Source organism: Oratosquilla oratoria, unplaced genomic scaffold (assembly GCF_046742065.1).
Source record: "Oratosquilla oratoria isolate Oo_2021 unplaced genomic scaffold, ASM4674206v1 SCAFFOLD50, whole genome shotgun sequence".
Lineage (NCBI taxonomy): Eukaryota > Metazoa > Arthropoda > Malacostraca > Stomatopoda > Squillidae > Oratosquilla > Oratosquilla oratoria.
This window is the reverse complement of record NW_027467714.1, coordinates 2,918,575-2,932,500: the sequence shown is the minus strand read 5'-3', so window position 1 is coordinate 2,932,500 and position 13,926 is coordinate 2,918,575. Positions and strand designations below refer to the sequence as shown.

Below are 13,926 nucleotides of genomic sequence, written 5' to 3'. Positions count from 1 at the left end.
CGTACCTGCCGCAATAGGGGGGGCGCAGTTGAGAAAGACACCAATTGTACTGCCTGCAACACCAAGGATGAAGTAATTGACAGGATCAAACTGGTGTTGAGGCGTCTCTCAAAGGACACCGTGAAGGCCGCGTGCTGCAGGTTCAGGTTCCACCTTGAAGCCGGATTCTTTGAGTGAGCTGTATTTGGCAAAAGATCCTCTTAAGAGATGTACTTTGAATTTTGATAATACATAAATTTTTGCCCAGGATATGATGTTTTTCTTTCCTTCCTGAAAAGTGTCAAATTTATCCCGAACACCCTGTATGTGTGTATATATATATATATATATATATATATATATATATATATATGTGTGTGTGTGTGTGTATAGCTCAGTTGGTAAAGCGTCGGCTTTGCTTCTCGCAAGCCACGGTTCTAGTCTGGGGACGACTGTCGGAATTATTTGATTGACATTGCCATCACTGGCAGTTCTATTCAGGTATTACAACGACGAAAGTTCATCAAGGATATGTACCAGTTCAACCACAAGCTACGTGTGGGCTTGGTTCTCTGTAAAATTAAGTTGTGACGGCAGTTAACAGTCGAGTTAAGTCCTTCGGGAATTAGATTAACTCCGAGGTTGGAGATTTTTATAGTCCCGGTAGCTCAATTGGTGAAGCGTCGGCTTTGCTTCTCCCAAGCCTCGGTTCGAGTCCGGGGACGACTGTTGGAACTATTTGACACACACACACACACATATATGTATATATGTGTATATATATATATATATACATATATATATATATATATATATATATATACATATATATATATATATATATATATATATACATACATACATATACCAAAGGCTTTTCCCCCCTACACGGGGTCATAATAGAGTAATACAATTTACAATTAGATTTTACATTGGTATAACAGGCTGAGATAGATGTGGTAGGGAGAGGTAATTTAGTGGGTGGAGTTTCTCTCATGTATTCATGCATTATGTCCCATGGTGGGCTGTTGTCCTGCTTAGTCAGACATCATCCCCTGTATTTACCTAATTGTAGTATTCAGGAGAGGAACAATGCTTGTTGGGTCCTGTCTCCTATTCTCAAATTTTCCAACATACCTTGACTCAAATTCATGTATGGTTCCAACTTAATCTATATCTTTGATTTCCAAATATATTTAGATTTGAACTCGTTGGTATAGTTTTGGTGTAATCATGGTATAGTTCTAGGGCACACTACATAACAAGAGATGTCATTTATGCAAAAATACTGTGTCATCCTTCATAAATTCATTACATAAAGAGTACTATGCAACACCCATTGAAGTGCCATGTAGATCTATACCATTACAATAAGACAAGCACCACAGCATGATAATAATGCAGTCTAGCTACAAGTGCAGACATCTTAGCATGTCGATGCCATGTGCATATAATCACACTAAGAGCTTACATGATGAGAGATGAGAGCAGGGAGAGGTTGGTGGATGAGAGTGGAATGGGTGGGAGTAGGTATATGCCTTTGACTTAACTACCCCCCTTATAAGGAGGAAGAAGCTCTGGGTGCATATATGTATATGTATATATATATATTAGGTAGATTATGTCACTACACAGAAGATGAACACCATGTTTTATACTGTCCCCATTCTCAACCTATTCAGCCAACAGCACAACATATTTTACTTCAGTGACATGTGAGCCAAACCATAGTTGCTGGTTATCTTAGGGTTGCAGGTCTTTTGCAAGAGGGACCTGGGGCAATTGATTTGTTGATTGTTGAGTTGGATTTTTTTTTTTTTTTTTTTTTTTCCCTCATTGTAATTGTTTAAAAATTTTACAGGTGGGTGTGGATGCAAGGCTTGGCTGGCTGTGTCCCTTGTAAAGGGGAAGATTCCTATTAGTACATAAATAAATAATTCTAATTTTTTTTTTATATCAGTATCTAGGTTAAGATCTTAGTATTATACTTATATATTTCAGCATCCTGGTGGCGAGGAGGTATTGCTAGAGCAAGCTGGCAAAGATACCACAGAAAGTTTTGAAGATGTTGGCCACTCAACAGATGCACGTGAAATGATGAAGGATTATTATTTAGGAGAACTTACTGAGGTACTACTTTTAATATTGTTATCACTAACTTAAGATTGTTGTTTATACTGATTTTGTACTGGAACTGGAATACTTTAAATATTTAGGGTTGTGTGTAACAGTGAATGGAGTAGCAGAGGTGGTGAATTGCTGAATAAAGGAACCAGGGTCTGGAAGCAAATGAAAAGTGTGAAAAACTGAGAGAACACTGAGTTACACAAGCTTTATGTACATGTTTGCAAAGCAGTGTGAACTAAGATATAAGACTATTTGTTTTGGGGTGTTGGGTGCATGTAATTGTGTGGTATAAACTGTACAATAGCATGCAGTCAATATTTCAGGGACTACAGACCAGAACCTCACATCATTTTGTGCATGTTAGAGGAAATCTCTAATCATAGAGAAATTATACTACTATATAGTACTATGACTGTCCCTTCTTTATGCTGTCACACATCCCTCTTAATACTGTCCTGTATCATTTCTTTGAATATATATTTCCATTTTCACCTTTCCCTTGTGGTAGGGGGAAGAAAGAATACTACCACAGTCTTCCCACTCAGGTTGTAAAAACAGCTAAAATGGAATGGAGTGTGAAGCTGGGGAGATACGGGTCTTTGTAAGCACATATGGGCCTGATAGTGAGAAGAGTGTAAAGGAAAGGGAGGCTTTTTGGACAGATTTAAATAAGTTCATAGAGATTTTTGGGAATATCGATATAGTGTTATTGGGAGATTTCAGTGCTAGTGTAGGGATGAACCAATAGAAGGAGTTGTTGGGAAGTGTGGAGTGCCAGATAATCAGTGTGGAGAGTTAGTGATGTGTTTAGAGAGGTGATGATAGCTAACGCAGTGTTTAGGAAGAATATCAAGCATTAAGTACACATGGGAGAGGGTGGTGGATGGAAGGGTGGTAGGTAAGTCATTAATGGATGATGTAGTGGTATCCAGGAAAAGAGGAAGAGTTTTGGATGTCCATGTTCTTAGGAAAGAGAGTCAGGGAATGTCAGATAATTTTTTGTGGAAGGTAATTTGAATGTGGAGGATGTAGAGAAAGGAAAAAAGTGGAAGGTAGAGAGGTGCTTAGAGTAAACTGTTTAGATGAGAAGGAAAAGAAGCAGGAGTACAAGGAGAAGCTGAGAGAAGTGTGGGAGATGGTGGGGGATAGAGTAGAAGTAGGTTTGGAAGAGGAATGGGGATGTTTCAAGGAGGAAGTAACAAGGTGTGCAAAGATAGTGTGTGGAACAAAGAAATGGGAGGGAATAGAAGGAAGGGCAGCGAGCGGTGGGATGAAGTGAAGAAGGTAGTAGATGAGAAGAAATGAGCATTCAGGGACTGGTTACAAAGTAGGATGAGAGAAAAATATATGAGGTTAAAGAAAAAAAGAAGAGAAGCAAAATGAAAGATAAAGGAGGCAGAAAGGAGAGCAGATGTTAAATGGGGGATGAGTATGACAAAATTTTGAAAGCCATAAAAACATGTTTTGGAAGGAAATCAAAAGAGGAAAAGGAGGTGAGTCAAGTAAAGAAAAGGTGAAAGGTGCAGATGGACAGATCTTAATGGAAGAGTAGGCACCAAGAGGAAGATGGGCAGAGTATTTTAGAGAGCTGTTGAATGTGGAGGAGGATAGGGAGGGATTGGTAGTAGCAATGGGAGGTGCTAAATAAATGATGGTGATGGGAGAAGAAAATGGAGAAATAAGAAAATATGAGGTGCAAGCAGCTCTGAAAATGGTGAGAACAGGTAAGGCACCTGGACTAGAAGGGTGTCATGCAGAGTGAATGAAGAAGGAAGGTACAGTAATAATGGACTGGCTGGTGAGGTTGTTTAATAAGTGTCTAAGCGAGGGTAGATTGCCAGAGGACTGGAGGAGTGCCTGTATAGTTCTGCTTTACAAGGGAAAAGGGAACAAATGTGAGTGTAGTAGTTTCAGAGGGATCAGTTTGTTGAGTGTGGTTGGAAAGGCTTATGGGAGAGTTTTAATTGAGAGATTTAGGAGAGGAACAGAGGGAATAATTGGTAAAGAACAGTCTGCTGCATGACCTCAGCTTTCAGTCTGCTTTGTGACCTCAGCTAGAGAGCTCATTTTCTGCTGAGACACCAGATAGCGAATACCTGTGAAATTTATATCTCCGAATAGTGACAAGTAATTGTGTTGTGTGTTTGTAGTTGTATATGTATAGTGCTATACAGTTACAGGTATAAGATAAAGTGTGTAGTGTTCTATTAATTTAGAATCAAAACGGTATTCTGTTACTGTACTCCAAAGGTAGGAGTAATAGTATAAGTTAAGCAGAGTAAGCTTTGTGTATTTAGTTTATTTAGAGAACACTTTGGTTTCTTTTGTTGATTTATATTTTCTTTTTGCCATTTGTATTGCTGAAGGAGGAGCAAAATGGTTTGTGAAGGTTGTGTGAACCTGGAGGACCATCTCAGAATGTGTGAGGAGGAAATTCGTCTTATCAGGAGTTTACTCTATGAGAAGAGTGAATCCTCCCCACAACCCAAAGAGTGTTCCACTTCTTCCCCTTCTGCCACTGCCGTGAGCGAGTGGCACTCCATGGGGTCCCATTTGTCGAGCCCACATTTGGTAAGCGGGTGCCCTGCAGAGCAACCGCTGGGTCTAGCCAATTGTTTTGCTCTGCTGAGGGATGAGGTGGCTGAAAATCAGGAGTTCTTGGTGGTGGGGGACTCCATGGTGCAAAGACAGACGAACACGGTTACGATTGTTCATACGGGAAGTAACAATGTGGGTAGGGTTAGATCAGAGGAATTACAAGGTCCTCCTTCAGGAGATGGAGGAACATGGGAGCCGTCATGTAGTCTGTGGGATCCTTCCGAGGATCCACACAGGCTCGTGTTGGAACAGTATAGTCATAGGGATCAACGAGAGGATATCACAATTGTGCACACATGTGTTAGCACAATGTAAATATATTTATTAACTTGTATTGTGATGTTGCATGTTTGTCGTGTATAGTGCAATGATTGTGTTATTGTAAGTTTTAGCAGATGCTGTGCGCGCCATGGTTTGGGTATTGGCGCCAAAACTGAGAGCGTGGCATCGGAAGCCAGTACTCGAGCAGCCTTGACGACTGCCACACGCATTTTTTTGTGTTTGTGATCTTTGTGTTTCTAAATATACTTCTGCCTTGATTTTCGTTGTATCTTAATTTTTGCCACCCAGAACACACAGCTGGGATACCACTTTCTTGATCATTGGTATCTCTTTTCCAGGCGTCATGACCTTTACGCTTCTGATGGGATCCACTTTACCCACAGAGGCAAAGATGTTCTTACATACCTCATTGTGGGAATTTATAATGAACTAGTTCCTTTTTTGGGGTAGAAACCCAAAGGAAAGGGGAAATAGAGTGTACTGGGGAAAACAGAGTAGAGTATAGCAATAATGTAGAACAATATGCCAGTATAGGACAAAATATAATTTTAGGATATAATGTCAGTAGAGGACAAAATATTACATTAGGATGTAATGTCAAAGGACAAAATATCACAATGGGATGTAATGACAGTGGAGGACAAAAGATCATGATGGGATGTAATGATAGTGGAGGACAAAATGTCATGATGGGATGTAATGATAGTGGAGGACAAAATATCACGGTAGGATATAATGTCAGTGGAGGACAAAATATAATTTTAGGAAGGGATAGGCCAAACGCAGAGTATGGAATCCAATATATTTAACATTTTGCCCAGCAGGGCATCTTCAGAAATAACACAGTTGAGAAACATCTTACTCCTTATATAGCCCGAGCTTGTGGGGAGAAACAAACATAAAAATGGTGTACACACAATTTGTGTAAATTGCTTGTTACTTGGTTATTAAAATTGCTAATGGTTTATTTATTGCAAAAAATCCACTGTTCTGATTTATGTTATCAATGAGGGATATAAACGCAGATTCAAAACATCTACGTTTCATAGTATGGTTTTCATATTTAATAATCTTAAAATTATTCCAGTCAGCATTGTGGCCTGTATTGAATCTATGTCTAACAATGGCATTATTCATATTATTGAATATGAAAACCACACTATGAAACGTAGATGTTTTGAATCTGCGTTTATATCCCTCATTGATAATATAAATCAGAACAGTAGATTTTTTGCAATAAATAAACCATTAGCAATTTTAATAACCAAGTAACAACCAATTTACACAAATTGTGTGTACACCATGTTTATGTTTGTTTCTCCCCACAAGCTCAGGCTATATAAGGAGTCAGATGTTTCTGAACTGTGTTATTTCTGAAGAAGCCCTGCTGGGCGAAATTTTAAATATATTGGATCCCATACTCTGCGTTTGGCCTCTCTCCTACAGTGCTGTTGCAGTCGTTGCTGCTTTTACTCATTTAGGAAGGGATGCTGGACAGAATGTCAATGAAGGACAAAATATCACAATGGGATGTAATGACAGTGGAGGACAAAAGATCACGATGGGATGTAATGATAGGGGAGGACAAAATATCATGGTAGGATATAATGGCAGTGGAGGACTAAATATAATTTTAGGAAGGGATGCCGGACAGAATGTCAATGAACGATGGGAGGCCAGTGTGGAACATGGTGATGTAGGGGGTAAAGTGTACAAAAGAGATCAGATGACTGTGAGCAACCAGATGTCTGTGATGGGGGAAAAGTTGATGAGGCATTGAATGTCAATAAAGGACCAAATATCAATATAGAGCAAGGTGTCAATGAAAAACAAAATTATAATGTAAGGCATGATACTGAAACTCAAAACGTTTAAAAAAGAAATACAGACGTTCCTCTACTTACGTTCATTCGTTTTACGTTTTTTCGATTTTACATTTGAACTGACTGTAAAAAATAATTGTAAAAAAAAATTTTTGGGTTAATTTTTTAGTTGAGCGCGCTCTCCATAGTTCAAATGATACTTACGCATGATGCTGCGTCCATTGTATACATGGCACAAACAACAGACTGAATGTGCCTTGCCTCATCCTCCTCTTCCTCCTCCCCCTCCTCCTCCACCATCTCAATTTATGTTGCTTGAATTTAATTTGTTTGAAATTAATGTTATTATTTTACAGTGTTATATGTATAATTAATGATTTAGGGGTGTTTTATAAGATACGGTAATAGAATTTACTGATGTATAGTACAGTAACAACTTATGTTCATTTTCAACTTACGTTCGGCCGTTCGGAACGTAACTAAAATGTAAGTTGAGGAGCGTCTGTAATCACAAGTTTCTTAAAACCATGTACTTTAATGATCGTAGTATTAGGAACAAATTCCAAGAAATACAGGCGTATGTCAAAAGGAAAAATCTTGATAGGTATAACTGAGACATGGTTAAATGGTAAAGAGTTTGAAGCTGAATTTAATATTGCAGGATTTAAACACTTTCATCAGGATAGAAATCACAAGAAAGGTGGGGGGTGTTCTGTTAAAAGCAATGACCATGCTTGTGTTTTAGAGAAAGTGAAACAGGATAAATACAATAGTTTGTGGGTAGAATTAACTCAAACAAATGGACAAAAAATGAATGTAGGTGTAATATATAGGCCAAAGACATTATTATTAGCAGACGATAAACTGTTGTTTCAAGAACTGTCTAGTTTCTGCAACTGGGACTTATTGATAATGGGTGATTTCAATTTTACTGACATTGATTGGATGACCCTTGAACATGGCCATATAGGTAGTTGCTTGATTGATTTTCTTGGTGACAATTACTTAGTTCAGCATGTAAATGAGACCACAAGACTTACTTGATTTATTGATCACTAGCTGCAAAAGCATGATAACCGATGTAGAAGTCAGTGAAACTGTTGCAAATAGCGATCACAACTTAGATTCAAACTACTAAAAACAATTTTAATAGATACTAGTGTTTCTAAACTACCCAATTTCAGTAAAGCTCAGTTCATAAGACTACACCAGGAGCTTCAGCTTATAGATTGGGAGGCAAAATTAAATGAAAGACCTGTAGATCAGATGTGGGAAATACTTCAAAATACCCTTACTAAGATGATTCATGTGAGAATAAACACCTTGTGAGATCGAAACCTTTATTGGTACTACGTTTCGCTTGTTACAGCTTTTTCAAGTACAGACATGACACACACTCTGAGCACATATAAGCCAACAGGGAAGGAACTGGGAGAGGTTATCGGGGAGGGGTGGGTGGTAGGTGGAGGGGGAGGGGTGGGTGGTAGGTGGAGGGGGAGGGGGGAGGAGGGGGACGGGTGGGACTTGGTGGAGACAAAGGAGGACATTTCGGACAGTTTGTTGAAGTGGACTAAGGGGGACATTTCATACATTTATTTAATGCGGGTAACAGATGGATGATAGGAGGGGCGATGTTAAACATGCCTCTGTTCTGCTCAATGGTTTTGAAGCTTTGAATGGCGGCCGCTTCGAGGCATTTTCCCCTCACCCTGTCTGGTTCACTAAACAGAAGTTCTGCGTTATCCCAATCCATCAGGTGGTCGTTGGTGTTCCGGTGGTGAACCAGACAGGGTGAGGAGAAAATGCCTCGAAGCGGCCGCCATTCAAAGCTTCAAAACCATTGAGCAGAACAGAGGCATGTTTAACATCGCCCCTCCTATCATCCATCTGTTACCCGCATTAAATAAATGTATGAAATGTCCCCCTTAGTCCACTTCAACAAACTGTCCGAAATGTCCTCCTTTGTCTCCACCAAGTCCCACCCGTCCCCCTCCTCCCCCCTCCCCCTCCACCTACCACCCACCCCTCCCCGATAACCTCTCCCAGTTCCTTCCCTGTTGGCTTATATGTGCTCAGAGTGTGTGTCATGTCTGTACTTGAAAAAGCTGTAACAAGCGAAACGTAGTACCAATAAAGGTTTCGATCTCACAAGGTGTTTATTCTCACAGTCTTGTCGGCTTTTGCCATTGTGATTCAAGATGATTCATACTTACATCCCATTTAAGGACAAACGTCCCCCAAATCAGGCTTGCCCAAAATGGCTTGACAAACAGAAAAAAGTGTTGCTAAAAAGAGACAGGCTTATAAGAAGTAAAAGTGCTTGGGTGCATCTAATGACTATCAAAGTTATGTATTGATACAGAGATATTTAAAAAAGACAAAAAATGAAAACAACAATATGAAATGAATATCTCTGCTAAAACCAAAGAGAATCCCAAAGAATTCTATAGTTAGAAATAAAAAGGTTGTTAGGAATCACATTGGTCCACTATTATCTGCTGACAGTCAACTTGAATATTCAAATAAAGGAATGTATGATATTTTAAACAATTATTTTAGCTCAGTATTCATAAACAAAACCCCTCAAAGTGAACTCCAAACTGAAACCTGTGGAAAGTCTAGAGTAAACTTACATATACCAAAGGCTTTTTCCCCCTACACGGGGGTGGGGTGGGGGGTAGCCAAAATGAAAAAGGCATAGAAACCACTCCCACCCATTCCATTTCCTATATATTCCACTCCCCTCCACCCCATTTCCTATATATTCCACCCCCCTCCCTCCCTCTCATCTTGGCACCTTCTGGATGACGGGTCATCCCTGCATCCTGTCCACTGCCCTGGGTCAGAAGCAGTGTCACAAGACACGGCACATCCACAGCAAGGCTGCTTCATTAATTTGGCAACCCCCCTCTCCATCCCCCCCATGCAGAAAAGGAGAAGACGGGGAGAAATCCCTTCGGGCTGCGTAATTTTTTTTTTTCTCATACTCATAGGAAGGATGAAGTGAAGGCAGTTGTTAAGATGATGAAAGCAGGTAAGGCACCTGGTCTGGATGGATGCCATGCAGAATGTCTAAAATAAGGAGGTACAGTGATGATGGACTGGCTGGTGAGGTTATTTAATGTTTGCTAGAGAGGGGGTAGAGTGCCGGAGGACTGGAGGAGTGCCTGTATAGTTCCACTATACAAGGGAAAAGGGGACAAGTGTGAATGTAGTAGTTTCAGAGGGATTAGCTTGTTGAGTGTAGTTGGGAAGGCTTATGGGAGGATCTTGATTGAGAGGATTAAGAGAGGAACAGAGGAAGTAATTGGTGAGGAACAGTGGATTTAGGATGGGTAGAGGTTGTGTAGATCAGATCTTTGTGGTAAGACAGATATGTGAGAAAGCTATAGGAAGGGGGAAGGATGTTTTTTGGGCTTTTATGGATCTGGAAAAGGCTTACGATAGGGTGGACAGAAAGGCACTGTGGGAGGTTATGCAGATATACGGGATAGGAGGAAAGCTTCTGGGAGCTGTCAAGAGTTTTTATGAGAGTAGTAGAGCTTGTGAGGATTAGAAATGGAGAGAGTGAGTGGTTTGAGGTAAAGGTGGGACTTCATCAGGGATGCGTTATGCTGCCCTGGCTGTTCAACTTATACATGGATGGGGTAGTGCGAGAGGTAAATGCAAGGGTAGTGGGTCAGGGATTGGAGATGGTTAAAGAAAATGGATAAAAGTGGGAGGTGAGTCAGCTGTTGGTTGCGGACGACACTGCGCTTGTGGCAGGATCAGAGGAGGGATTGAGGAAGTTGGTGAAAGAGTTTGAAGAGTATGTGATAGAAGAAAGCCAAAGATAAATGTGGGTAAAAGTAAGGTGATGAGATGTACAAGGGGTGAAAGTGGCAGCAGACTGGAAGTGAGCATTAAGGGAGAGCGACTGGAGGAAGTGGATAGTTTTAGATACTTGGGTGCAAATGTGGCAGGAAAAGGTGGAATGAAGGTGGAGGTAGAATGTAGATTGAGAGAAGCGAGTAAATGCCTTGGTGGATTAAAGAGTGTAATGAGGAATAGACATTTGGGAATGGATGCTAAGAGGAGACTGTATGAAGGAGGGATTGTGCCAACAGCACTGTATGGGGCAGAAACATGGAACATAAGAGAGGAAGAGAGAAGGAGTTTGAATGTGTTTGAGATGAGGTGTCTGAAAAGTATGATGGTGGTTACTAGGCTAGATAGAGTGAGAAATGAGGAGGTGAGGAGGAGAACAGGGGTGGAAAGGGGGTTGGGAGATAGGGTTGATGAAAGAGTATTAGGATGGTTTGGACACATGGAAATAATGAATGAAGAAAGACTAGTAAAAAAGGTATGGAAGGCAGATGTGGAGGGAGTGAACATGAAGGGACATCCTTAGATGACGTGGATGGATTGTGTGAAGGGGGCTTTGGGGAAGAGGGGAATGTCTGTTGAGGAAGGACGGGAGAGGACAGAAGACGGGTGAATGGAGAATGGTTGTATATGGATGATGTTGTGATGCATGAGGTAGGATGTGTGAGCAAAATTTGACGCGGCCCGAAGGGATTTCTCCCCATCTCCTTTTATGCAAGGGGGGACAGAGAGGGGGGTTGCCAATTTAATGAAGCGGCCTTGCATGGATGTGCTGTGTCTTGCGACACTGCTTCTGACCCAGGGCAGTGGACAAGGTGCAGGGATGACCCGTTATCCAGGAGGTGCTAAGATAAGAGGGAGGGTGGAGGGGTGTGGAGTGTATTCAGGGATGGAATGGGTGGGAATGATTTATGCCTTTTCCTTTATGGCTACCTCCCTTGTTAGGGGGAAAAAGCCTTGGTATATGTATGCATGTATGTACTTCCTTGCCCCCATCCCCCCACCCACTCCCCCTCATGCATCACTGCTTCATCTATACACAACCCCTCTCCATTCACCCCTATCTTCTGTCCTCTCCCGTCCTTCCTCCACAGACATTCCTCTCTTTTGTAATGGCCCTTTCACCCCATCCATCCATCTCATCCTAGGACACCCCCTCATATTCACTCCTTCCACCTCTGCCTTCCACACTTCTTTTACTAATCTTTCTTCCCTCATTCTTTCCATGTGTCCAAACCATACTAATACTCTTTCATCAACCCTATCTCCCAGCTCCCTTTCCACCCCTGTTCTCCTCATCATCCCCTCATTTCTCACTCTATCCAGCCTAGTACATACATATACCAAGGCTTTTTCCCCCTTACAAGGGGGGTAGCCAAAAAGAAAAAGGCATAAAATCATTCCCACCCATTCCATCCCTGAATACACTCCACACCCCTCCACCCTCCCTCTTATCTTAGCACCTCCTGAATGACGGGTCATCCCTGCACCTTGTCCACTGCCCTGGGTCAGAAGCAGTGTCACAAGACACAGCACATCCACAGCAAGGCCGCTTTATTAAATCGGCAACCCCCCCTCTCCGTCCCCCCATTGCACAACCATTCTCCATTCACCCCTGTCTTCTGTCCTCTCCCGTCCTTCCTCAACAGACATTCCCCTCTTCCCCAAAGCCCCCTTCACCCCATCCATCCATCTCATCCTAGGACGTCCCCTCATGTTCACTCCCTCCACATCTACCTTCCACACCTCTTTAACTAGTCTTTCTCCGCTCATTCTTTCCATGTGTCCAAACCATCCTAATATTCTTTCATCAACCCTATCTCCCAGCTCCTTTTCCACCCCTGTTCTCCTCCTCACCTCCTCATTTCTCACTCTATCTAGCCTAGTAACCCCCGTCATACTTCTCAGACACCTCATCTCAAACACATTCAAACTCCTTCTCTCTTCTTCTCTTATGTTCCATGTTTCTGCCCCCATACAGTGCTGTTGGCACAATCACTCCTTCATACAGTCTCCTGTTAGCATCCATTCCCAAATGTCTATTCCTCATGACACTCTTTAATCCACCAAGGCATTTACTCGCTTCTCTCAATCTACATTCTACCTCCACTTTCACTCCACCTTTCCCTGCCACATTTGCACCCAAGTATCTAAAACTATCCACTTCCTCCAATCGCTCTCCCTTAATGCTCACTTCCAGTCTACTGCCACTTTCACCCCTTGTACATCTCATCACCTTACTTTTACCCACATTTATCTTTAGCTTTCTTCTATCACATACTCTCCCAAACTCTGCCACCAACTTCCTCAATCCCTCCTCCGATCCTGCCACAAGCGCAGTGTCGTCCGCAAACAACAGCTGCCTCACCTCCCACTTTTCTCCATTTTCTTTAACCATCTCCAATCCCTGACCCACTACCCTTGCATTTACCTCTCGCACCACCCCATCCATGTATAAGTTGAACAGCCAGGGCGACATAACGCATCCTTGACGAAGTCCCACCTTTACCTCGAACCACTCACTCTCTCCATTTCCAATCCTGACACAAGCTCTACTATTCTCATAAAAACTCTTGACAGCTCCCAGAAGCTTTCCTCCTATCCCGTATATCTGCATGACCTCCCACAGTGCCTACCTGTCTACCCTATCATAAGCCTTTTCCAGATCCATAAAAGCCCAAAAAACATCCTTCCCCTTTCCTATAGCTTTCTCACATATCTGTCTTACCACAAAGATCTGATCTACACAACCTCTACCCATCCTAAATCCACACTGTTCCTCACCAATTACTCCTTCTGTTCCTCTCCTAATCCTCTCAATCAAGATCCTCCCATAAGCCTTCCCAACTACACTCAACAAGCTAATCCCTCTGAAACTACTACATTCACACTTGTCCCCTTTTCCCTTGTAAAGAGGAACTATACAGGCACTCCTCCAGTCCTCCGGCACTCTACCCTCTCTCCAACAAACATTAAATAACCTCACCAGCCAGTCCACCATCACTGTACCTCCTTTTTTTGAGACATTCTGCATGGCATCCATCCAGACCAGGTGCCTTACCTGCTTTCATCATCTTAACAACTGCCTTCACCTCATCCTTCCTTATTTCTCCTCCATTCTCCTCATTCATCACTCTCAGACATTTCATCTCAAACACATTCAAACTCCTTCTCTCTTCCTCTCTCATGTTCCATGTTTCGTCCCCATACAGTGCTGTTGGCACAATCACTCCTTCATATAGTCTCTTCTTAG

At 41.8% G+C, this 13,926-nt stretch overlaps 1 protein-coding gene across 2 annotated transcripts in view; it reads left to right on the top strand.

Annotated features, from left to right (window-relative positions):
* Positions 1 to 13,926, top strand: part of Cyt-b5 (Cytochrome b5) — a 92,561-nt gene that overhangs the window by 52,313 nt on the left and 26,322 nt on the right. For both annotated transcript variants that reach the window (XM_076182076.1, XM_076182075.1), the window contains exon 2: positions 1,981 to 2,109. In XM_076182076.1, the coding sequence (XP_076038191.1) occupies positions 1,981 to 2,109 (129 nt within the window). The remainder of the gene's footprint in view (positions 1 to 1,980; positions 2,110 to 13,926) is intronic.